At 34.2% G+C, this 25,978-nt stretch overlaps 1 protein-coding gene across 3 annotated transcripts in view; it reads right to left on the bottom strand.

The window, feature by feature from the left end:
* The window catches only part of DZANK1 (double zinc ribbon and ankyrin repeat domains 1), a 137,574-nt gene extending 111,731 nt beyond the window's left edge, over nucleotides 1-25,843 (bottom strand). For all 3 annotated transcript variants that reach the window (XM_051975865.1, XM_051975866.1, XM_051975867.1), the window contains exons 1-7: nucleotides 25,748-25,843; nucleotides 21,096-21,219; nucleotides 14,334-14,490; nucleotides 7,215-7,332; nucleotides 5,582-5,675; nucleotides 5,203-5,273; nucleotides 276-361 (exon numbers count right to left, since the gene is read on the bottom strand). In XM_051975865.1, the coding sequence (XP_051831825.1) occupies nucleotides 276-361; nucleotides 5,203-5,273; nucleotides 5,582-5,675; nucleotides 7,215-7,332; nucleotides 14,334-14,490; nucleotides 21,096-21,204 (635 nt within the window). In that variant the 5' untranslated portion in view covers nucleotides 21,205-21,219; nucleotides 25,748-25,843. The remainder of the gene's footprint in view (nucleotides 1-275; nucleotides 362-5,202; nucleotides 5,274-5,581; nucleotides 5,676-7,214; nucleotides 7,333-14,333; nucleotides 14,491-21,095; nucleotides 21,220-25,747) is intronic.
* Nucleotides 25,844-25,978: the final 135 nt, after the last annotated feature.

The raw sequence follows: 25,978 nt of genomic DNA, 5'->3' as shown, positions 1-25,978 counted from the left end.
GGTAAAGAAGAAAAAAAGAAAAAAACCACACCAGTATCTCTGCCAAGAAAATTCTAACGGGAGTCATAGAGTTGGACATGACTAAAAAAATGACTGGACATGACTAAAAACTGACTGAACAACAATAAAGGATCTTTGATGGCTGAGGGAGTTATTTAAAAATTATAATAAGTTTAAGTATCATCAAATGATGTTTTTGTTATGTCCTTCCCTCAAGTTTGCCATTGTCCTTTCCTATTGCCAAAAACTAAGAATAAAGAGAAAACTCTACTTACTTGAAAAAGTTTGTTGCTTTGTTAAGTCTCAGGACTTGGGCACTGGTCAATTTTTTCTGGCTATTCATGCCTGTTGAATTAGTAAACTAAATAAATAGAGATATTTATTTGGCATTTTAGCATAATGATATGAAGAAAGACTGAATGCAAAATTACATTTTGATGTAAAAATGATGTAAAAAACAACTCCAGGAGTTATAAAATAACCTTAGCCCCAAATTCAACATATAACTTTAGAACACTTAGCATTTAAATGCAAATACAAAATCTATCTGAAGAAGATATTTTACAATTTAAAAAAAATATTTTTTGACCCGGAAATTCCACTACTTAGCCTGTGCCCTAAGGAGGACAATTGCAGAAATTAAGCTTTCATCTATACTAAAATATTTTTGGGAGAACTTTTAGTGGTAATAAAGAATTAAAAACAGGGGCAGCTAAGTGATGCAGTGGATAGAGCACCAGCCCTGAAGTCAGGAGGACCCAAGTTCAAATATGACTTCAGATACTTAACACTTCGTAGCTATGTGACCCTGGGCAAGTCACTTGACCCCAATAGCCTCAGCAAAACAAACAAACAAATAAATAAATAATGAAAAACAAAAAGCATAAATGTAAGTTAGAGAGAACGCTGAATAAACCATTAAATTAATATAATCTGATATTATTAGGTAAGAAGCAATGACAAATATGAAGGATTCCAAGAAACATGAAAAGATGTATGAAATGATGCAGGGAATAATGCAATTAATGATTAATTTGATATTCATGATAAGAATATCACAAGACAAAACTGAACTACAAATAACTATAAAGACCAACCTTATGTCCAGAAAAGAGATAATGGACCAAAACATTTTCCTCTTATTAGAGAGATGGAGATTATAGGGCAGAATATTACATGTTATCAGCAACAGTCACATACTGTATTAGGTGCTTATTCTTAATTTGTTTCAAGAAAAGTTTCAAGGGGCAGCTAGGTGGTGCAGTGGATAGAGCACCAGCCTGAAGTCAGGAGGACCTGAGTTCAAATCTGATCTCAGACACAACACTTATTAGCTGTGTAACTCTGGACAAGTCACTTAACCCCAATTGCCTCAGTGGGGGAAAAAAAAAACTTTTCAGTGTTGGTGAAGTAGAGATCAAGATGATGAAGATAGAAGTATATAAGATGCATAAAACAGATTAAAAAAAATTTTTTAATGCCTTCAATTAACTAGCCAGTACCTTGGTGTTAAAATGCTTTACTAATATATGTTTGTTTTTTTTCAAAAATCATATACCAAAGAAATTTAGAAAACAAATCAATATGAAGCAGTTACCCTCTGAAAACAAACACATTGTTCTAGTTTGCTAGTGCTTCTGTGTCATCCCCAGGCACAAAGCCATCAGAAAGTTATTAGAACCAGTTTGCTGGAGAATTACTTAGTAGGCCCTAGTTTGAGGAAGATTGGAGAAAACTTTTCACTCACTAAAAGAATAGTAGTGTGCTAGTGCATTCTAACTCCTGAAATTACTTTTTATTACTTGTTATTATATACTTTGCATTTACCTCTCTGTGCATAATTTGTTTTTCTTCCCCACTCCCCTGCCTTGAGGGCAGGAACTTTTTTTTAGTCACATAATCACCTTATTGCAAAGTTGTAAAAAATCTTAAGAATTGAACCCATTCCTTAAAAGGAATAAACACTACAACCTGGACAACAACCTCAAATGGGAAGGTGCTCACGGCCTCACAAACCATTATGATCCTATCAATTCCCTGATCAAAACTCTTCAGTGATTCCCTACTACAAACATCTTAGTTTGGCATTTAAGACATTCTAAAATTCCAGCTTCAACCTACTTTTGCATCCTATCTCTCATTACTGCCTTCTACCTGCTCTACATTTTAGCCAAAATGGAACGCTAATTAGTCTCCAAATCACACAGGCCATGTCTTGCCTCAAAGACTGTGTTGACTTCTTTTTCTCTCTTTCGGAGTCTTCATATTCCTCCAAAAGATTCAGCTCAATTGCTCTTTTCCATGAAGTGTTCCTTGACTTCCCTGCTCCCAGATGTTAGGGTTCTCTCCCTCAACTGTCTCTTCCTCATTTTCTCTCTTTTCACTTTTGCCTTCTCTCACTCCCCACCGTAGATCTTTTGAGCCATATTTATCTCTGACTGTCACATCAGTAGAATACAAACTCCCCGAGGGTAGGTATTATTTCACTTTTGCTTCGTTAACTCTCACATTCAGCAGAGTGCCTTTACCTCAAATGTTTGCTGAATTGGACTACCTGAATGATAGCAATATCCAAAGACAAGCAGGGAAAGGAAAAGGAAGTCCAAGCTATAGTTCTGAGGAACAAGCCAATGGGCTTGAAACAAGAGGCCACAGCAGAGATGGAAAGAGAAAATCAGGTCTCATGGAAAACGAGGGGTCAGGACCTAAAAGGCAGGTGATTAGATGGAGGAGTCAGCTCTATCATGGGACACAAACAGTAGTTCTCTGACAGTGTATCTGCAGTGTCCTGAGTACGGGCAAGCTCACAGGTATATATGAAAGACCGTTTTAGGTCATCTGAGTGTATGCTGATAGCACTATGGGGAGAATAAGATAGTGAGGGCTGACATAGGGCTCTTAGACCTGGGAGATGTAGATCACTGTTTAGGAAAAAAATATAGCAACCTGCTAATGTGCTCTTCCAAAGCCTCACTCTGCTATGATGGGTTATCAGGTATGTCACTAGGAAGCTTAGAAGGACCCTCTAAGCTGAAAGAGGTTTCACTGAAAGCTTGGTTACAGATTCTATGTATCTGCTATTTCTGGGCAAATCTCATGAAGTGGCCAGGTTGGCCCCAAGTGCATGAAGATTCTGAACACAGTTTCAAAGATATTCCACTAAGTCACAGAGAAGCTGTGGTCCATACCCACAAAGGCAATACCCATACTAACCAAAATCACAGATCCTTGAAGAATCCAAAGAGAAAAAAGCATAAATGTGCACAGCAAAATTCAGTAATAATTAGTATTGGGAGGACAATGATACTGTTAATATTATAAACTTTCTGCACTACAATTAGATAACTATGTCACATGAAGAAATTGAAACTATTTATAGACATATGAAAATATGCTCCAAATCATTATTAATCAGAGAAATGCAAATTAAGACAACTCTGAGATACCACTACACACCTGTCAGATCGGCTAGAATGACAGGGAAAGATAATGGGGAATGTTGGAGGGGATGTGGGAAAACAGGGACACTGATACATTGTTGGTGGAATTGTGAACACATCCAGCCATTCTGGAGAGCAATTTGGAACTATGCTCAAAAAGTTATCAAGCTGTGCATACCCTTTGATCCAGCAGTGTTTCTACTGGGCTTATACCCCAAAGAGATACTAAAGAAGGGAAAGGGACCTGTATGTGCCAAAATGTTTGTGGCAGCCCTGTCTGTAGTGGCTAGAAGCTGGAAAATGAAAGGATGTCCATCAATTGGAGAATGGTTGAGTAAATTGTGATATATGAACATTATGGAATATTATTGTTCTGTAAGGAACGACCAGCAGGATGAATACAGAGAGGACTGGCGAGACTTACATGAACTGATGCTGAGTGAAATGAGCAGAACCAGGAGATCATTATATACCTCAACAATGATACTGTTTGAGGATGTATTCTGATGGAAGTGGACCTCTTCGATAAAGAGAGCCTTAATTGATCAAAGATGGACAGAAGCAGCTATACCCAGAGAAAGAACACTGGAAATGAATATAAACTGCTTGCATTTATGTTTTTCCTCCCGGGTTATTTATACCTTCTGAATCCAATTCTCCCTGTGCAACAAGAAAACTGTTTGGTTCTGCACACATATATTGTATCTAGGATATACTGCAACCCATTCAACATGTAAAGGACTCTTGCCATCTCGGGGAAGGGGTGGAGGGAGGGAGGGGAAAAATCGGAACAGAAATGAATGCAAGGGATAATGCTGTAAAAATTACCCTGGCATGCGTTCTATCAATAAAAAATTATTTAAAAAAAAAAGATAACTATGTCACAGGAGCATGATATGACCCACAGAACCACAAATTATCAATATTTTAGAATGATTAAGAGGTAAGTACTTTCGTTACTTAGGTGTAAATCATAGGATAGTTTTAATGAAGTAAAATTTATTACTTTCAAGTACAAACAATTCAATTTAATAAACATTAAGTACTCATTGTCTTATCAGGCACTGTCCTAAGCAATGGACACATATAAAGAAAAAAACAAAGTACTCAAAACCCACCCAAACTTGCACTCTCCTAAACTGACAATATATTATATAATAGATATCCTTATGGGACTTTTTTATAAAAGAATATATAAGGATGGTTTATAAAAACAAAAAAAAAATTAATTGTAATAGTTGCTTTGAGAAAGAGAAAAGGCTGTATTCTTAAGCATTTTATGTAATCCCTTAAAAACACTTGTACAAAGGGGCAGCTAGATGGTATAGTGGATAGAGTGCTGGCCCTTAAGTGAGGAGGACCAGAGTTCAAATCTATTCTCAGACACTTAACACTGACTATCTGTGTGACCCTGGGCAAGTCACTTAATCCCAATTGCCCCAGCCAAACAAAAAACATCTTTGCACTATTAATTTGTATTCTCTGTGGAAAAAAAGCTTTGCCTTATACAGAGTAGGTATTTAATAAATATTTAACTGAACTGAATTTATTGGAACTGAATTGTGTTGTTAAATAAAAGCAAACTTTAAAGGATCTGCATAATAATAAACTTTACAAAGTTTGAATTAACAAAATTTAGTTGCTTAGCTTTAGGACAGTAATTTATAATAGCAATTTGTTTAAAATACCTGACATGTGAAGTACTATCAACAGTTAAGATAACAGGAGGTTAAAAAATTAAAGCCATAAATTTTTCTTTTACCTGGGGCTTATGATTAGTGAGTTGTGTAAAAACTGTTTCTTCTTTGCAAGATGGGATTTCCATTGGATTATCTGGGGAAAGGCAAATTTACAAAGATTTATTTTTAGTTGAAGCCTCTCCTTTAAATTCTAAAATGATAATACATGAACAATAATAATTATACATAGCCACAATATTATTTTTAATAAAGGACCATGACCTATAGTCCTTCCTTAAAATAGCAATTGTGAAAAAGTACATTTCTGGGAAATTTAAGTATGTAACTCAAAATTCAAACTTTCTTTTCTGAGCATTATTTCCATATTTGTTTATATGAGGAATGAATGCATTTTTATGATTTTGCAATGTTAGATTTAGTCTTCATTATATCATATCATACCTTGACATTTAATTTCAGCATTACAACCAGGTTTATTTTCACTATTTTTATCTCTTTCTTCAAGTTTTGATGCCAAATTTTCATTTTTTAATCCCTAAGAATGAAAAGATTACATATCAATAATTCTATTAGACCTATCTAATATTTAATTATAAAATTAAAAGTTACTACAGGAAAAGAATAATAGTTAAAAATCTGCTACTTAACATTATCTAAGGCAATTTGTATAAAATAACTTTAAAAAACAGTTTAAAAATTCATTACATCATATCAACTATATGAAACCCAGAGGTTCATATTAGTTATACCAAGTCATGAATTCAATAAGACAGAACAGAACAATAAGAATCTGGACAAACTCCATCAACAAGACCAATGTGATAGACAGCAAGACATAAAAAAGTAAGATGCCACAAAGAGCAGGGGTGAGGAAAACAATTAGTACAGGCCAAGAGTTATTAATCTATGAGACACAAAATTCCAAGGGGTTTATGGATAGGTTTTATTCACTACTAATATAATAATAATTATAAATATAAGCAACAAAGATAGAAGGGATCGATTAAGGCTTCACTCAACTGCCAAAATCAGAGGTGTCAAATTCAAATAGAAATATGAGCCACTAATTCATATATAAGGATCTCTGCAGGTTACATTTTGACTAGTTTTAAAATGTAATATTATACATATTTTTGAAAATGTTTATTTTGCTAAATATTTTTCAATTACATTTTAATCTGGTATAAGCTGCATTCAGGAGTGTCATGGGCCACATGTGGCTTGCAGACCAGGCAGCATGATAGTTATTCTAGGGAGAAATCACAAAGCTAGAATCCAGGTTATCAGGTTAAAATGAGTTATATCTGCTTTGTGGACACATTTGTTTTTCAAATGACATTAGTCACAATGTCCAGACTCTAGTATCTGCCTGATTCCCCAATAGGAATATGAATCTTAATCTCCAATTATATACTTGGACTTTACTTCTTCTTGTGCTTTTGTTCCTGATCTCAGTTTCTAGAGATTGATTTGATACACACTACAATGAAATAACCAAGAGCAAGAGTTGTCTATTCTCTGTCTTGGTTTTAAGGATCCTTCGTGATGTAAGCAGATAAGTCCCAGAGAACATGCTGCTTTCCTGAATGAGGGATTTGTGATTCTAGACTGAAGCAAAAGCAGAAGGCTTTTAAGGAGATCAATCAATTCTAAAGAATTTGATTTCCTATAAATAATAATTATAAACTAAAATCTTCTCAGTGGAATAGAGTATATAGAGTTGGGTATGAGTGAATAATGAGAGGCGAAGCTAGAAAAGTAGCCTGCATCCACAAAGAGGAAGACTTTAATTACTGGGCTTAGTTATTTGGACTTTATTCTTCATATGATGAGGAATGTATTTGAACTGGGAAGTAAAAGTAAGTGATATTGTAAGGAAATCAATCTAGGAATTGGTATGCAAGGTATCTTAAAGGGAGAAGAGTAGGAAAGAATGCCAATTAAGACAGTATAAGACAGATAGTAAAATAAAAGTCAAGCTGTTGACACTAGGAACAGAAAAGAATTAACAGATTAAATGAGGTTGCAAAGTTGAAAAAATCAGGCATTGGAGTCTACCTTTATTATAACTTGCCTGCTTTTCAAAGTTTTTGTGAATATTTTCATCATTGTCTTCTTGAAAAGAAGTTATACTTGGTGGCTCATAGTCTACCTGAAATATCTTAGTTACGATGCCACTTTCCCTGCAGTCTCTGAAAATTAATAAACAAAAGGTTCTCTATAATAGAAAGGCAGAAAAGACATCTGAAGTAAATAAGCAATAACAATAAATTTATCAACAAACATTTTTAATTCAACTACTTAATTACTGAAATATACCAACAAAAGGGAAATATTGTATGTATTTCTGTTTTCTCTTCTTCCTATATGCTCATGGCCAAGTGAAAAATATCAATATACTATACCCTATCTTATCACCAAATATTGAGGCTGCCTATGCCTCAAAACATATTGGATGATGATTTCATAATATAGTACAAATGGCACTATATTATAAAATCATCATCCAATATGATTAAACAGGATTTCTTTACTCAGACAAGGATCCTTCAAAGTAAGGACTGTATGCATAATTACATTCATTTTAATTATCAACATCAATGTTTTAATTATGATTAAATCTGATGCCTCTAATTTCTTATGTAAAATGAAAGATAAATAAAATATTTTGATAGAGATGTTAACACAGTATCTCAAGAGAGAAAATAATATTTTTTGACCAGAGAATATATTGCTAGTTTTTGAAGTGTTTGGCAAAAGTTTGAGTAAAATCTATTAAAATTATCTCACATTTATCATGCCTTTTTATTTATCTACATGACATTTAAAAGTCTAACTCAAGGGAGCATTTAAAAATACTTGGTGACATAGTTCAAGTTTCTTAACTTTTAAAAATAATGGCTTTTTATTTTCCAAATATATGCAAACAAAATTTTTAACCTTCACCCTTGTAAAACCTCACGTTCCAAATTTTTCCTCCCTCTCTTTCCCAATAGCAAATAATGTTTCCCAAACAATGTTAAACATGTACAATACATTTTCCCATATTTATCATGCTGCACAAGAAAAATCAGATCAAAAAAGAGAAAAATGAGAAAGAAAACAAAATGCAGCAAACAATAATAAAAAAGGTGAAAATACTATGTTGTGATCCACATTCAGTCTCCACTGTTCTCTTTACATGCAAATGGCTCTCTCCATCACAAGTCTACTGGAATTGGCCTGAATTATCTTGTTGAAAAGAGCCATGTCCATAAGAATTGATCATTCCATAATTTTGTTGTTACTGTATACAATGTTCTCTTGGTCTTACTCGCTTCAATTAGCATCAGTTCATGTCTCTCAGGCCTCTCTGAAATCATCCTGCTGATCGTTTCTTATAGAATAATAATATTCTATAACATTCATATACCATTACTTATTCAACCATTTCCCAACTGATGGGCATCCACTCAGTTTCCAGTTCCTTGCCACAACAAAGAGGGCTGCTGCAAACATTTTTGCCCATGTGAGTCCTTTTCCCTTGTTTGTAATCTTTTTGGGATACAGACCCAGTAGAGACATTGCTGAATCGAAGGTATGCACAGTTTAATAGCCTTTGAGTATAAATTTCTTATTTTTTAATCTTTTTCTTTTCTTCTTTTTAATATTTACTTCATTAAAATGTTGAGTTCCAAATTCTGTTCCTCTTTCCCCTTCCTCCCCTACTTCCTGGGAAGGCAATCAATATATCATTTATACATGTGAAATCATGTAAAACATTGCCATATAAGCCATGTTACAAAAAATAAAAAATAAAAAGCAAGAAACATAAAGAAAGTTTAAAAAATATGTTTCAATATGATTTCTTTCTGGAGGTGGATAACATTTATTATCATAAATCTTTTGGAATTATCTTGGATCATGTATTAATCAGAATAACTAATTAATTAGAATTTATAGTGATTATCCTTCCAATATTGCTATTACTGTACACAATGCCAAACAAATATTTCTTGATATTTTTCATGATCTTCTCTCAGACCTTAGTTAGATGCCCAGTTACTTGGAACTCTGGCTCCAAACTCAGAAGAATAATTGGGCAACAACGACCACAATAGAACTCAAAGGAATTTGTCTCCATTTTGTTTCATAGTCCCCAAATTATTATGCCAAAAGAAAAAAGAAACCTGAAGTTTTTATCCAATGTGATTTCTTTCTATGGTATTCAGAGAAACACATCAAGATATATAAACTGATATAGAGTGAAATGAATAGAAGAATAATATGCAAAATGACTACAATGATGAAAATAAAAAACAAAATAAAAAGGCAAAGTCAGATAAATTAGAATAAACAATCCAGGTTCCAGAAGACAGATCATGAGACAATGCCTCTTTTCTCTGGTTAAGTATGTAAGGAACAATCAGGTGGAAAACACAAATGAAACAGTAAGTTAGGCCATGGAAAAAAAATCTATAAATTCTAGCTGATCTACTTGAAAGGTTAAAGTATGTAGTATTTTGTATTCTGTTACTGAAATTTTCAGATCATCATTGTATTAAACAATTCCCCACCTTGAACATAGATCAGCAGGAGGAGTATAAAAGGCACTTTTTAGGTCTATATTTTCTAGGGACCTAAATATGTAATCTTGTCCTTGTGTACTTGAAACCTAGATAGTTCCATAAAAAGTGACAAACCTGTCCTGTTGGATACAGTGATACAATGATATTTCACTCCTATGTCAACTAAAAGCAGTTGCTTCTTTTTTCAGGAAATATAAAACTAAAAGTCTCTAAGTTTAATAAAATGAAGCTTTATGTGAAAACAAGAGAAAGTTATTGAGTAGGAAAGGGAAGAAAAGATAATGATTAAATAGCTTATATCAAGTATAATTAGGGTTTGGTACATGTCAAGATCAGTTATAATGGTGACACTGGCCTCTAAAATTAGGGAAACACAGCCAATGGTAGACTTGAGAGTACCTGAAGAACTATAAAGGGGATTAAAAGTAATAGATCTGGCCCTGAGAGAGTGGGGCCAAACTCAACCATATTATACAAAACATAACAGGCACAGGATCTGTGGTTTCACTAATATAGAGCAGAGCTATCAAACACATAGTCCCACAAGCTATATATGACCTATGACACCCCTGAGTGAAGGCTAAACTAGATTAAAATGTAACTGGGAAATATATAACAAAATAAATAAAAATTTAAAAATTAAAAAACCATAGATAATATTACATTTAAAAACTAAGTCAATATGTGACCCACAGGGATTGTACTCATTTGATTTTATGATTGTTTCTTTTTGAGTCTGATACCACAGGGGTAGAGAACTTCCTTACCCAATGCAGGTTGGAACCTTTTCTGCCACTTAGAATTTTTGCCTAGCAGCAAAAGATTAAATAATTTGCCCAAGTTAATAATGTGTAAGACAGGGGCAGGATTTGAATTCAAGTACTGCTGGCATTGACGCTGGCTCTAGTATTCTGGAAACAGAAATCAAATCAACACAACTATTCCTGCAAAGGAAATGTCAAAATATTACCCCAATACTCTGATCACATCCTTGTGACTTCCTAGTCAAAAGCCTCCTCCCCATCCAAGTTACGATGCCACTTTCCCTGCAGTCTCTGAAAATTAATAAACAAAAGGTTCTCTATAATAGAAAGGCAGAAAAGACATCTGAAGTAAATAAGCAATAACAATAAATTTATCAACAAACATTTTTAATTCAACTACTTAATTACTGAAATATACCAACAAAAGGGAAATATTGTATGTATTTCTGTTTTTCTCTTCTTCCTATATGCTCATGGCCAAGTGAAAAATATCAATATACTATACCCTATCTTATCACCAAATATTGAGGCTGCCTATGCCTCAAAACATATTGGATGATGATTTCATAATATAGTACAAATGGCACTATATTATAAAATCATCATCCAATATGATTAAACAGGATTTCTTTACTCAGACAAGGATCCTTCAAAGTAAGGACTGTATGCATAATTACATTCATTTTAATTATCAACATCAATGTTTTAATTATGATTAAATCTGATGCCTCTAATTTCTTATGTAAAATGAAAGATAAATAAAATATTTTGATAGAGATGTTAACACAGTATCTCAAGAGAGAAAATAATATTTTTTGACCAGAGAATATATTGCTAGTTTTTGAAGTGTTTGGCAAAAGTTTGAGTAAAATCTATTAAAATTATCTCACATTTATCATGCCTTTTTATTTATCTACATGACATTTAAAAGTCTAACTCAAGGGAGCATTTAAAAATACTTGGTGACATAGTTCAAGTTTCTTAACTTTTAAAAATAATGGCTTTTTATTTTCCAAATATATGCAAACAAAGTTTTTAACCTTCACCCTTGTAAAACCTCACGTTCCAAATTTTTCCTCCCTCTCTTTCCCAATAGCAAATAATGTTTCCCAAACAATGTTAAACATGTACAATATATTTTCCCACATTTATCATGCTGCACAAGAAAAATCAGATCAAAAAAGAGAAAAATGAGAAAGAAAACAAAATGCAGCAAACAATAATAAAAAAGGTGAAAATACTATGTTGTGATCCACATTCAGTCTCCACTGTTCTCTTTACATGCAAATGGCTCTCTCCATCACAAGTCTACTGGAATTGGCCTGAATTATCTCATTGTTGAAAAGAGCCATGTCCATAAGAATTGATCATTCCATAATTTTGTTGTTACTGTATACAATGTTCTCTTGGTCTTACTCGCTTCAATTAGCATCAGTTCATGTCTCTCAGGCCTCTCTTAAATCATCCTGCTGATCGTTTCTTATAGAATAATAATATTCTATAACATTCATATACCATTACTTATTCAACCATTTCCCAACTGATGGGCATCCACTCAGTTTCCAGTTCCTTGCCACAACAAAGAGGGCTGCTGCAAACATTTTTGCCCATGTGAGTCCTTTTCCCTTGTTTGTAATCTTTTTGGGATACAGACCCAGTAGAGACATTGCTGAATCGAAGATATGCACAGTTTAATAGCCTTTGAGTATAAATTTCTTATTTTTAATCTTTTTCTTTTCTTCTTTTTAATATTTACTTCATTAAAATGTTGAGTTCCAAATTCTGTTCCTCTTTCCCCTTCCTCCCCTACTTCCTGGGAAGGCAATCAATATATCATTTATACATGTGAAATCATGTAAAACATTGCCATATAAGCCATGTTACAAAAAATAAAAAATAAAAAGCAAGAAACATAAAGAAAGTTTAAAAAATATGTTTCAATATGATTTCTTTCTGGAGGTGGATAACATTTATTATAATAGATCTTTTGGAATTATCTTGGATCATGTATTAATCAGAATAACTAATTAATTAGAATTTATAGTGATTATCCTTCCAATATTGCTATTACTGTACACAATGCCAAACAAATATTTCTTGATATTTTTCATGATCTTCTCTCAGACCCTAGTTAGATGCCCAGTTACTTGGAACTCTGGCTCCAAACTCAAAAGAATAATTGGGCAACAACGACCACAACGGAACTCAAAGGAATTTGTCTCCATTTTGTTTCATAGTCCCCAAATTATTATACCAAAAGAAAAAAGAAACCTGAAGTTTTTATCCAATGTGATTTCTCTCTATGGTATTCAGAGAAACACATCAAGATATATAAACTGATATAGAGTGAAATGAATAGAAGAATAATATGCAAAATGACTACAATGATGAAAATAAAAAACAAAATAAAAGGCAAAGTCAGATAAATTAGAATAAACAATCCAGGTTCCAGAAGACAGATCATGAGACAATGCCTCTTTTCTCTGGTTAAGTATGTAAGGAACAATCAGGTGGAAAACACAAATGAAACAGTAAGTTAGGCCATGGAAAAAAAATCTATAAATTCTAGCTGATCTACTTGAAAGGTTAAAGTATGTAGTATTTTGTATTCTGTTACTGAAATTTTCAGATCATCATTGTATTAAACAATTCCCCACCTTGAACATAGATCAGCAGGAGGAGTATAAAAGGCACTTTTTAGGTCTATATTTTCTAGGGACCTAAACATGTAATCTTGTCCTTGTGTACTTGAAACCTAGATAGTTCCATAAAAAGTGACAAACCTGTCCTGTTGGATACAGTGATACAATGATATTTCACTCCTATGTCAACTAAAAGCAGTTGCTTCTTTTTTCAGGAAATATAAAACTAAAAGTCTCTAAGTTTAATAAAATGAAGCTTTATGTGAAAACAAGAGAAAGTTATTGAGTAGGAAAGGGAAGAAAAGATAATGATTAAATAGCTTATATCAAGTATAATTAGGGTTTGGTACATGTCAAGATCAGTTATAATGGTGACACTGGCCTCTAAAATTAGGGAAACACAGCCAATGGTAGACTTGAGAGTACCTGAAGAACTATAAAGGGGATTAAAAGTAATAGATCTGGCCCTGAGAGAGTGGGGCCAAACTCAACCATATTATACAAAACATAACAGGCACAGGATCTGTGGTTTCACTAATATAGAGCAGAACTATCAAACACATAGTCCCACAAGCTATATATGACCTTTGACACCCCTGAGTGAAGGCTAAACTAGATTAAAATGTAACTGGGAAATATATAACAAAATAAATAAAAATTTAAAAATTAAAAAACCATAGATAATATTACATTTAAAAACTAAGTCAATATGTGACCCACAGGGATTGTACTCATTTGATTTTATGATTGTTTCTTTTTGAGTCTGATACCACAGGGGTAGAGAACTTCCTTACCCAATGCAGGTTGGAACCTTTTCTGCCACTTAGAATTTTTGCCTAGCAGCAAAAGATTAAATAATTTGCCCAAGTTAATAATGTGTAAGACAGGGGCAGGATTTGAATTCAAGTACTGCTGGCATTGATGCTGGCTCTAGTATTCTGGAAACAGGAATCAAATCAACACAACTATTCCTGCAAAGGAAATGTCAAAATATTACCCCAATACTCTGATCACATCCTTGTGACTTCCTAGTCAAAAGCCTCCTCCCTATCCAAGTTTTCTTCCCTTATTAGAACATAATTTTTTTGAGATCAGTAACTGTTGTGTTTGCTTATATTTATAATCCCCAGCATTTATCATAGCACTTTATACATAGAAAGCATGTAATCAATGTTTATTCAGTCATACTAATTTTTGAAGAAATGTAGTGCTAACATACCTTGAGACTGCCTTAGCTTTAACCTGTATTTTTCCATCAGGAAGAGTGATTGGTCCGGTATACTTAAAAGTGTTATTTTCACCAAATCCTTTTCTCTTTAATAATAATTCAGGTTTGCTGCCATCCAAGGTATAATATATAATGACATCTGGAGTGTCTGGAAATCATAAATAAAACAAATGTCATAAATAATATAAAAGCCAGCAAAACAATCCATAAAGAACAATAAACTGTAACTGCATTTTTTTTACTCATTTGTTAGGGAATCTATGGAAAACTTCTGGGGTGGCTAGGTGCCAAAACAAAGAGTACCAGATGTGGAGTCAGGAAGACTCTTCTTCCTAATTTCAAATCTAGCTTCAGACACTTAATAGCTATGTGACCCTAAGAAAGTCACTTAACCCCAAATGCCTCCACACATACATATAAAAGGAAAAAGAAAACCCCAAATGGGGTCATGCTGAATCAGACTTGACTGAAATTTCTAAACAACAACAACAGGGAAATGTTTTGCATGATTTTACGTATGTAATAAGTATTTTATTACTTGTCTTCTTCATGAGTGGGAAAGGCCTACAAAGAGAAAGAGAATTTGGAACTCAAAATTAAAAAAAAAAAAAGAATGTTAACAAAATAAACATTAAAAGCTCTGATCAAGAGCTACTTGCTGCAAGTTCACATGCTAATGGATTCACAAAAAAGTGACCCATGCAATGACACTAAGCCCGCTGGGTTTTGAGCATTTTCCTATTTTCAAATCCTCTTTGTACTGAGGAAAAAGGAAACATGGAAACCATCAACCTTCATTAGGTACCAATTCATTCAGAAGAAGGGTACAAAAAACAATAAAAGCCAGATCTAGACATAATCACTATCATACTCATGAAATTTTTAAAATCAAATTCATGATTGTCAAAAAGCATCAATGATGCATTTCCAAAAGTCTTTTGGAAGCACTCTGTATGTGATCATAAAACTAGGCCAGGAAGTTGAACAGGATTATTACAGTCTTTCAAAGGTGGCAACTTCTAACTTCTAACTCTAAACTTCTTTTTCCTAATGGGCCAACTTTGCTTTTTTTTTAATTCTATTCCTCTGTAGGTAACTTAAACTCAATTACGTGGTAATGTCCTCCAGAGTTTAGATAGCTCTTGTGCCTCTCAGAATGTATCCATTTGTTTTTCTCTACTGTGCCCCATGTTTGACCCTACAGGAGCTCAATAACTCTTTCATTTCTTTATTAAATAACACTTGTCTGAACGTTTTAGTTTTCCCTTGAAAAATTTCGGTGATGGTCTCTGAAGCCCCCATCCTGGAGCTTAAATGACTGGTTAATTGGAATGTATGGATATTAGCTTTTAAAGGTATATTTATAAATAAATAATAAAATTTCTTTCTAAACAAGTTGGCAGAAAAAAATCTCTTTTAGTAAATGATTAGACTATAGGATTCTTCAAATGGTTAGGTAAATAAAATTTACCTTTTAATATGATAAAAAAAACCGAGTTGTTTAAAAACACACATACAAAAGAATACTTCTACTCCCTATACCTGTAAAAGGTATATGATACGTTTCTTTATTTGTTATAGAATGATTTTGAATATTAAGGTTATCTCTCCACTCATAATGTATTGTGGAATTTGGTGTTTGGGATCAGCATGAGCCTAATTTCTTCCAGTGCCTGTTCTCAAGATCAATCAGAGACCACATGCAAACAACTATTTACAAAGGAGCTATAGACAGAATAATTGGAGATTATTCATAAAAGGTGGTTCACATTTTTAAAGGGAGACAAGTACACATGTAAATATAAAGTAAGTGAATACAAATATATACAGAGTATACACACATAAAATATGTAAATACAAAGTAGCTAGCAGTTGGGAATGGGGCAGATAAAGAAAGGCACTAGTGTCCAAAGTGAACTACAAAATCAGAAAAGGCTTTGTGCAGAAGATGGAACTTGAGATGACAAGAAGAACAAGAAGGGCCAGAAGTAAAGAGAAAGTATATTGTAAGCACTGTGACAGCTAGGAAAAAGGTGGGAGATGGAAGCTAAGGAAGATGTTCATGAGAATCAAAGAAAAGTTCTTAGGGCTGGATCACAGAAGCATCACAGGGGGAGTAAAGTCCAATGAGGCTAGAAATATAGGTTGGGATCAGGTTATACAGAGCTTTAGAAGCCGTATATAAGGCTAACAGCCCCTGCCATTGACTGCTGTCAGTACCTGGATCCTCTGGATCTGGAGGAGAGATTCTTTAGATCCAGAACCGAAGGGGAACATTTTCACGGATATTATCAAATAAATTTCTTGATGAACAGTAAGTAGCTCTGTGACATCTTCCTATTCTGGATCCAAAAGCAACACTATGTGTTGGAAGAGCCTTGACTCTAGAGTGACTTGGGAGAAGAGTTGATAAACGTAACTACTCTTGGAATCAGATCAGTGCTTTAATAATGACTGAGCCTTCACGACTTTGTCTCTGTCCACAATTTTCTTCCATACACTTCTAAAAAGATATTGGAGGCCACAGATCCTGAGTTCCCAAAAAAGCCTCTTTCTTTATATACATTACATTATTGAAGCAAATTTCCCTATTTCACATATCATCTTTCTCAGGGAACATCCTTCTCATCCAGATGTGTTTACCTCAATATCCATATCCACTCACTCCATGCCAGCCTCAAACCCCACCTCCACCATTCTTGGGGACCACAAGCAGTACTTTTCTTTCACTCCCCTGGGTGGCTCTAGAAAGTCCTCAACTTCTATGCTTCTATAGGGCCTAACAGTAAGATAGATACCCAGTCTTTGCCTCCTAAGAGTTCCTATTATCTTGGTTCTAGATGGTGTCTTCAAGGATTTCCATGCTTTAGCCACCTAATATAAAGAACTCCAAAAATTACATAGGATCTCTAAATGAGGAAGAAAAAAAAAAGCAAACAAAACAAACAAAAAAAAAAAAAAGGTGAAAATACTATCCTTTGATCCACATTCAGTCTCTATAATTCTCTCTCTGGATGCAGATGGCTCTCTCCATCACAAGTCTATTGGAATTGCTTTGAATCACTTCATTGTTGAAAAGAGCCACATCCGTCAGAATTATGTGATTATCATTAAATTCAGGTATTTTTTAATAACAAAATCCATCTCAAAGAACAAAAGGTCAACAATTTTAAATGAATTAATGAAAAAAATACAAAGGAAAGTAGCCTAGCTGTACCAAACTAAAAACAATATTATAAAGCAGCAGCCATGAAAACTATTTAGTACTGATTAAGAAATAAGAGTAGTGGATCAGTGGAATAGATTAGGTTCACAAACACAATAGTCAACAACTATAGTAGTCTATGTTTGATAAACCCAAAGACTCCAAATTCTGGGAAAAGAACTTACTATCTGACAAAAATTGCTGGGAAAACTAGAAAATACTGTGCTAGATATATTTTAACAAGTTTAACATATATTGAATTGCTTGCCATCTAGGGGAGGGATTGGAGGGAAAGAGGAGAAAATCTGAAACACAGAGCAATGAAAGGGTCTGTGTTGTCAAATTATCCATGCATATGTTTTGAAAATAAAAAACTTTGAAAAACAAACAAAAATGAAATAAAAATAATATGTAAATAAAATAAAAGAAAGAAAAGAAGATTCTATGATAGAAACTAGGCACTGATCAATACTTAACACTCTATAGACCAAGATAAGATCGAAATGGATTCATGGTTTGGACATAAAGGATGATACTATAAGCAAATTAGGAAAACAAGGAATAATCTACTTGTCAGATCTGTGAAGGGAGGGATTTATGGCCAAAGAAGAACTAGAGAACATTATGAAAAGCAAAATGGATAATTTCTTTTGATTACCTTAAATTAAAAAAATTTTGTAAAATAAAAGCAATGTAACCAAAATTAGAAGGGAAGCAGAAAGCTAGGGGAAAAAATTTACATCCAGTGTTTCTGATAAAGGCCTCATTTCTAAAATATATATAGAATTGACTCAAACTTATAAGAATATAAGTCATTTCCCAATCGATAAATGGTCAAAGATTATAGATAGTTTTCAGAAGAAGAAATTAAAATCATTAATCATATGAAAAAATGCTCTAAATTACTATTGATCAGAGAAATACAAATTAAGACAACTTTGAGATACCACTACACACCTGTCAGATTGACTAAGATGACAGGAAAAGATAGTAATAAATGTTGGAAGGGATGTGGGAAAACTAGGACACTAATACATTGTTGGTGGAGTTGTGAAGTAATCCAACCATTCTGGAGGACAATTTGGAACTATTCCCAAAGGGCTGTCAAACTGTGCATACCCTTTGATCCAGCAGTGTCTCTACTGGGTCTGTATCCCAAAGAAATCATAAAAAAGGGAAAAGGACCCACTTGTACAAAAATGTTTGTAGCAGCCCTTCTTGTAGTAGCAAGGAATTGGAAATTGAGTGGATGCCCTTCAGTTGAGGAATGGCTGAATAAGTTATGGTATATGAATGTTATGGAATATTATTTTTCTGTAAGAAACAACCACAGTATATGAATGTTATGGAATATTATTGTTCTGAAAGAAATGACCAGCAGGATGATTACAGAGAAGACTGGCGAGACTTACATGAACTGATGCTGAGTGAAATGAGCAGAACCAGGAAATCATTATATACCTCAACAACGATACTGTTTGAGGATGTATTCTGATGGAAGTGGATCTCTTCGATAAAGAGAGCCTTAATTGATCAAAGATGGACAGAAGCAGCTACACCCAGAGAAAGAACACTGGGAGATGAATATAAACTGCTTGCATTTTTGTTTTTCCTCCCGGGTTATTTATACCTTCTGAATTCAATTCTCCCTGTGCAACAAGAAAACTGTTCAGTTCTGCACACATATATTGTATCTAGGATATACTGCAACCCATTCAACATGTAAAGGACTCTTGCCATCTGGGGGAAGGGGTGGAGGGAGGGAGGGGAAAAATCGGAACAGAAATGAATGCAAGGGATAATGCTGTAAAAAATTACCCTGGCATGTGTTCTATCAATAAAAAATTATTTAAAAAAAAATAGAATTCATTATCCTTCTTTTCAAACAAAACTTTTTCTTAATTTCCTTATTTCTATCAAGGGCATTGTCAAGCCACCCAGATTCCCAACTTCAGTCATCAAATATTTAATTGAAATTGTTCCCAATATTAGATTCTATGCTGTTTATTAATTCCACTTTTACAACTTTTCTGGCATCTATCCTCTTTTCTCCATTCATATAGTCACTATTCTAGTCAAGGCTCTGACCTGAACCACCCTAATAATCTCCTAATTAGTCTCTCTGCCTCAAGGTTCCACCCATCTTTCTTTTTTTTTTTTTTTTATCTTTCATATACATCATATTCTTTTAGATACTTAAAGTTTTCCACCCATCTTTCATATTACTATCAAAGCACAAGTCTTAAGTAGGGCATTCTCCTCAATAAGCTCCAGTGGCTCTTTTCTATTGCCTCTGGTATAAAATATATGTCTCTGCTTGACTTTTAAAGGTCATCACAATCTGGCTATAGCTTACCTTTCTGGGTTTATTACAGTCAAAGTGATCTACTTGCATTTTCTCACAAGGAACAGTCCAACTGTTCCTGCCTTTGCACTGGTTGTTCCCCATGAGTGGAACACTTTCCTGACTTACTTCCATCTCTAAGAATCTTGGGTCTCCTTCAAGTGCCATTTCCCAATCAGAAATTTTCCCAATGCCACCCTTAGTCTAGAGTTCCTTTGTATTTGCCTTGCATTTACAAATAAATAGTGTTTCCTCAAATATGTTAAAAACTCTTTGAGATCAAGGGATATTTCATTTTTGTCTTTTTATATCCAGCATCTATCACTGAACTTGACATATAATAATGTGGGAAAAATTTATTGCAGTTTTTTAACCTATCCCTGTTTGGCTGAGAAATCTCTAAGTAATCAGACCTAGTTAATGCTTAATCAGGACCTGGGTTATCCAGAAACCCTCTCAGATCCAAAGAATGATTCAAGGAATGTGAATAGTTTTCTCCTGTTACATATCTGAATTCATGTGTGTTATTTGGAAATTGCTTCTATACTGGCCGATCAGTTATTGTTTCCTTCCTCTTTTGTTTAGGTTCTATGTTATGAGTAACCGACAGATGGTGGTGGGGAAAAGGGATCACTCCTTTTCTGGCTGTCTTCTCTATTGATGACTTAATAAATTTATTTTGGGATTTTGTTCATAGACTAATAGCAGATACTTAATAATTGCTTCCTGACTGAATGGCTAGTTTCCTCTTCTGCAAAATGAAGCTGTGAGTTACACTGCTAGTTTATCCAAAGGTCCTTTCAGATCTAAATCTTAGAATCTTATGAATACAATTGTCTAAAATCATCAGGGCAGGCAGCATAAATGTACATAATCTACAAGGCTCAATCTGTTTTCTTTCTAAATGTCAACATTCATTTGTTTTTATGTTTATGTAAAGAGAAAACTAATCTTTCTGTGTAACATAAAGAAATCGTGTTTCATTAGGAACTATATGAATTTGCTGTATTCCTATAAAAAATGTTGGTTTTCCCACTGAAATAATTAATGAACTCTCTGGTAAAGTTTGAAGAGATTCTGTAAACTTCTTATAAAGGCATATTAAAAAAGTAGATTTTAAAACTCTGGAAAAGAAACACAATAAATCAAATAAGCATTGTATTATGTGTTATCAACAATGATTTAAGTCATTCTTAATTCTTACCTGATTTCATTTCTACAAATGTATTGGTGTTTATTTCATGTTTGTTTTTTCCTGGACAAGGAGCCCTTAATGGGATAATCTGAGGAACGTAAACTGAACCGGCAGTCATTTTCTCTGTTATAGTCTAAGGAAATAAAAAAAAAAGACAAGTCTGAAAATAATACACAATGTATGCTCGCCTGACAATTTTACTCAGTTATTTGAATATAATTACTAATAAGAAGCGACTCTTTCTAAATTAAATTAAAAAACTATTAAGGCTTTTAAAAACAAACAACTTTTCATCAAGTCCAGGTCAGCACTGTGCTTAGCACAAAGTGGGTACTTAATAAATGTTTATTGACTGATTTCATTGGTGTGGGGAATGAAAACTTCTTCCACTGATGCAGATCCAACCAGTCTGAAATTTGTAATATTAGAGAACTGTCTGAGGTACTGAGAAGTTAAGTGATTTATCATCACATCCTAGCCAATACATATCTAAGGCAGCTTCTTTACCAATTTGGACAGGCTGCTTCTATTTTTCCAAATATGGTTTATTTCCATAGACATAGGCACAGACACTCATACAAGATTTCTGTCAGTCCAACAATTCAGACAACCGGAAAATATGCGTCATAGTCTCCAGAGCTTCCTAGGATCATTGAAAGATATCTTCTGTCTCCTTTACACCAGAGCCATGAGTTTGAGCTCATCCTTCTTGTCTTTCAACAGCAGAAAAGATCATTTAGGAATGGCTACAGCATAATCTTTTCTCCTAAATAAGTAATGGGAGACAACTGAGAGCTCACCTCTATCCTGTGAAATGTATTGAGGATAGTGTAAATAATATTTAAATCCCTTCAGTTAAATGCTAGAAACAAGGCTACTTTCCAAAAGCTATTTTGCAATTAACTAAGATCACGGTAAGTTTCTTCCTGAAATTTTTGCAATTGGGTTAGAGAACTGATCTTAGTCTCAGACTACCTTTCCAATGTTATTACACATAACTCTGCTTCTGACATTTCACAGTCCAATTCAAATGGCCCACTTGCTATTCTTTACATTCAAAATTTCATTTCTTGCTTCCATGCCTGAGCACAGACGTGTCTCCTTTGCCTGCAATGTCATTTCCATCTCTTAGAATTCCTACCTTCCTTCAAAGCTCAAATCAAGTACAGTCTCCTAGAAGAGGTATTTTCTGACTCTCCCCGATGCTAACACTTGTTTTCCACCAACAACTTTGTACAGATAGTCATATTGGCAACTAGGAGGCACGGTCTCTTGGACCTGGAGTCAAGATGGTCCTAAATTCATATCCAGTCATATCCAGATAATTATTAGCCATATGACCATGGGCAAATCAATTTCTTTTTTAAAGTATTTTACTTTTCCAAATACATATAAACATAAACATAAATACATAAAAAAATACATATAAAAAAATACATAAAAAAACCATATAGTTTTCACATTCATTTTTGTAAAACTTTGAAATCACTTAACTTCTTTATGCCTAAACTTCATCTGTAAAATAGGAATAAAATTTATTATGAGGATTAAATGAAGTAACATTTTAAAATCATTTTGCAAACTCTAAAACTATATATAAATGCTAGTTATTATTATACTGAAACGTGTACATGTTACTTCTTTCAATAGAAAGATTCCTTAAGGGATGTGTTAATCTATCCCTTACATACCTAGACTCTAGCACAGCACCTGAAACATAATAATCATTAAAAAATTTCTTGTCTGATTGGTACTAGGTCAACAGAAATATATCTCAGGATGTGGATTTGGGGGTTAACAGACAGATTTTTTCCTCTAACATTTTTAGACATAAATTTTAAGGCATCTTACAAATGTTATTATTGTTATTATCATCCTCCTCTATGTTCTTAGTATCTTCTCAGCTTTAGCTGATAGTTCACAAGTATTTAGCCCATAGTTTCTATTCCCTAGAGTTAGATGTGGTAGGCAACAAAATATAGGGTTAATTTGATAAAATCTATAAAGGGATCCTATGCATTGTTAGAAGAATATTCTTCACCAGAAGTCGTCCCTACCATCTAAAAAAATTTAAGGAATCTAGTATGATCTTAATATTTTATGTGGAAGACATCACAGGAAGCATTGAGTACACATTTAAGTATACATTTTATATGTTTCTTTTTTGGTAAGTCAACCTTTCCAAATCCTTTTCTGCAATAACCAGTCAAAAATCAGACTTCTTGGTCAGCTGTATGTTTCAAGACATGGTCTGCTATAGAAACACCTTTTAATGTCTGTCTTTTTCCTTCCAGGATTGAATTATTTCTTAATTCAAACTGAACTATAAGCCTGTGGCAAGACATATTCCTTCTAGTATAAAATTTTTAACTTTGGCAGACTAGTGAAGCCTATGGACTCCTTCTCAAAATATTATTTGTTGACTATTTCAAAGCAAATGAAACATTTCAGTTAGAGGTTAGTAAAAATAAAAATGTAATTTATTTTTCCATACAAATTCACAGACACCATGTTATCTATTTGCAAATCCTTGGAGGGGACCTTGAAGGAGTTTCTGGATCCCAGGTTAAGAGCTACTGTTCTAAAAGTACCTGGAGAAAAACTCACAGTGCTTGAGTTTTCATATACATAGTTTTATATCATTTATCATGTATATCATTTATCAGGCACAAAGCAAAATATCATTCAATTAACCTAATTATGCTATGTGTATGTATACATGTACATATAAGCATAAATATAAGCCCTTGCTTTGTGATATATAGATATACAGAAATACTAGCTATATGTAGCTATGATATGGGGATATATATACATATGCATATAATTATCTATAACATGTATACAAATTTCCTATGTATGCATATGTGTATATATTTACATATATAATAGCTGTGATATATGTATATACAATATGTATATACACAGATACGTGTGTATATACTTAGATATACATATACATGTATAGAAGTTAGGTGGCACAGTGAATAGTGCCAGACCTGAAACAAGGAAGGCTCTTCTTCCTGCTTTCAAAACTGGTTTCAATTACTAGCTGTGTGACCCTAGGCAAGTCCCTTAACTTTATTTACCTCAGTTTCCTCATCTGTAAAAAAGAGCTGCCGAAGGAAATGGCAAACCACTCCAGTATCTTTGTCAAGAAAACCTCAAATGGGGTTATGAAGTCAGACACAACTGAAAACAACTGAATAACAACGATAACACACACACAGGCATACACACAAGAACTTGCACAATAACTTGGAATGACCACTCTAGCTCATGGTGGCAGATGACAACCTAGCGCAGTTTTCCAAAAAAGGAATCTAAAGGAGCAGCCTTTCACATTGGGTTTAAAAATTGCACAGACATGTTAGTGCAGCTGGATTTGTCTTTGCCTTCCCCAACATATCTCTAGGCAGATACCATATTTAACAGTCAAGGAACAGGTGTTAGTGATGCAATGGATGGAGTATTGAGTCCAAGTCAGGAAGACTTGAGTCAAATCAGGCCTCAAACACTTACTAGCTGGTGACCTTGAACAAGCCATTTAACCCCAATTCACCTCAGTTCCTCATCTGTAAAATGGGGACACGCTGAAGGAAATGGTAAACCATTCCAGTATCTTTGCCAAGAAAACATCAAAAAGGCAGTGGGTTATTCTAAAGTTGAACATAAGTGAACAACAACATACATTGGCTATATGTATAAATTATATATGTGAGTATATCTATATAGCTATAGATATAAAGTGGTTATATGTGTCTGTAAATATATATACTCTATTTGTGTGCCTATTTGTGTGTATATATGTGTATATATATATATATATATATACACACACATATAGAGAACCTATGAGTATATATATATGCATACATACATCTGTTTTGTATGTACATATATTACTAGCTTGCTGTATTAGCTGTCACTTCGTGAGGAAATCGTTCCCCAAAGTTATACATATATATAGCTGTGTACATATGTATTATATCATGTATACATATGTACATGCATATATTATGTATACACACATACATAAAGATATATAAAGCTTCCTTTGTCAATAGTAACTTTTGTGGGTAAATTATTCCTCACACTTTTCTGCATATAAATACATGTACATATTTTTTATAGTCTACATAAATGTGTGCCACAATTCTATGTATATGTGTGTTTAAATTTCTTCGGTAGCAGTGATTTTGTTGAGGAGTAAATCGAGAACGAGAACCCCTACAAGAATTGAACAGTAAAAAGAAATGGCTGAAAGCCTACCCCGCGGAGCCCCGTTGTCGGACAAACACCCCGGACCACTACTTTGGGGAGCTCTCTCTCTCTCTATAACTACAGTGCCCCGGGCGGGCACTGCCCTCACACCCATGCCAGGTTAAAGGTAGTATGCGGGGTCATTCGCGCAGGCGCTCGGGCACGTGCCCTTGGCACGCAGAACCGAGAACTAGAAAGACTAGGGGAGAAATCCGAAATTGGCGCAAGGGTCGGCCACGATGTCCCCAAGGTCATCCCCAAACGACATATTTTCCTAGCAGGTGAAAGGTCACCTCATTCATCTGGACCAGATGCTTTCCGGGCTTTCTCGTTCTACTGCCCACCCCCGGGGTCTCCAGTGCCCACTTAGACAGACCACAACCCCCTTAGATCCTCACCGGGTGGGTCCTGAGACGCCAGTTACCAGAGACGCTCCAGGACCTTCCGAAATCGCGAAAGAAATTATTTTGATTGGTCTAAGTCTCGCTTCTTAGCAACTGGCTCCGCCCCTTCCAAGCTGTTGGGAGAATCCTGCGAGTTCTCCTCCTACTTCTAACACGGAGAGGGTCGTAGGTGTCTAAATTCTAGCCTGATCCATGTAAGGAAAATAATGAAAACCTAAAGAGGAC

This window comes from Antechinus flavipes, chromosome 2 (assembly GCF_016432865.1).
Source record: "Antechinus flavipes isolate AdamAnt ecotype Samford, QLD, Australia chromosome 2, AdamAnt_v2, whole genome shotgun sequence".
Classification (NCBI taxonomy): domain Eukaryota; kingdom Metazoa; phylum Chordata; class Mammalia; order Dasyuromorphia; family Dasyuridae; genus Antechinus; species Antechinus flavipes.
This window is presented reverse-complemented; position numbering and strand designations above follow the sequence as displayed.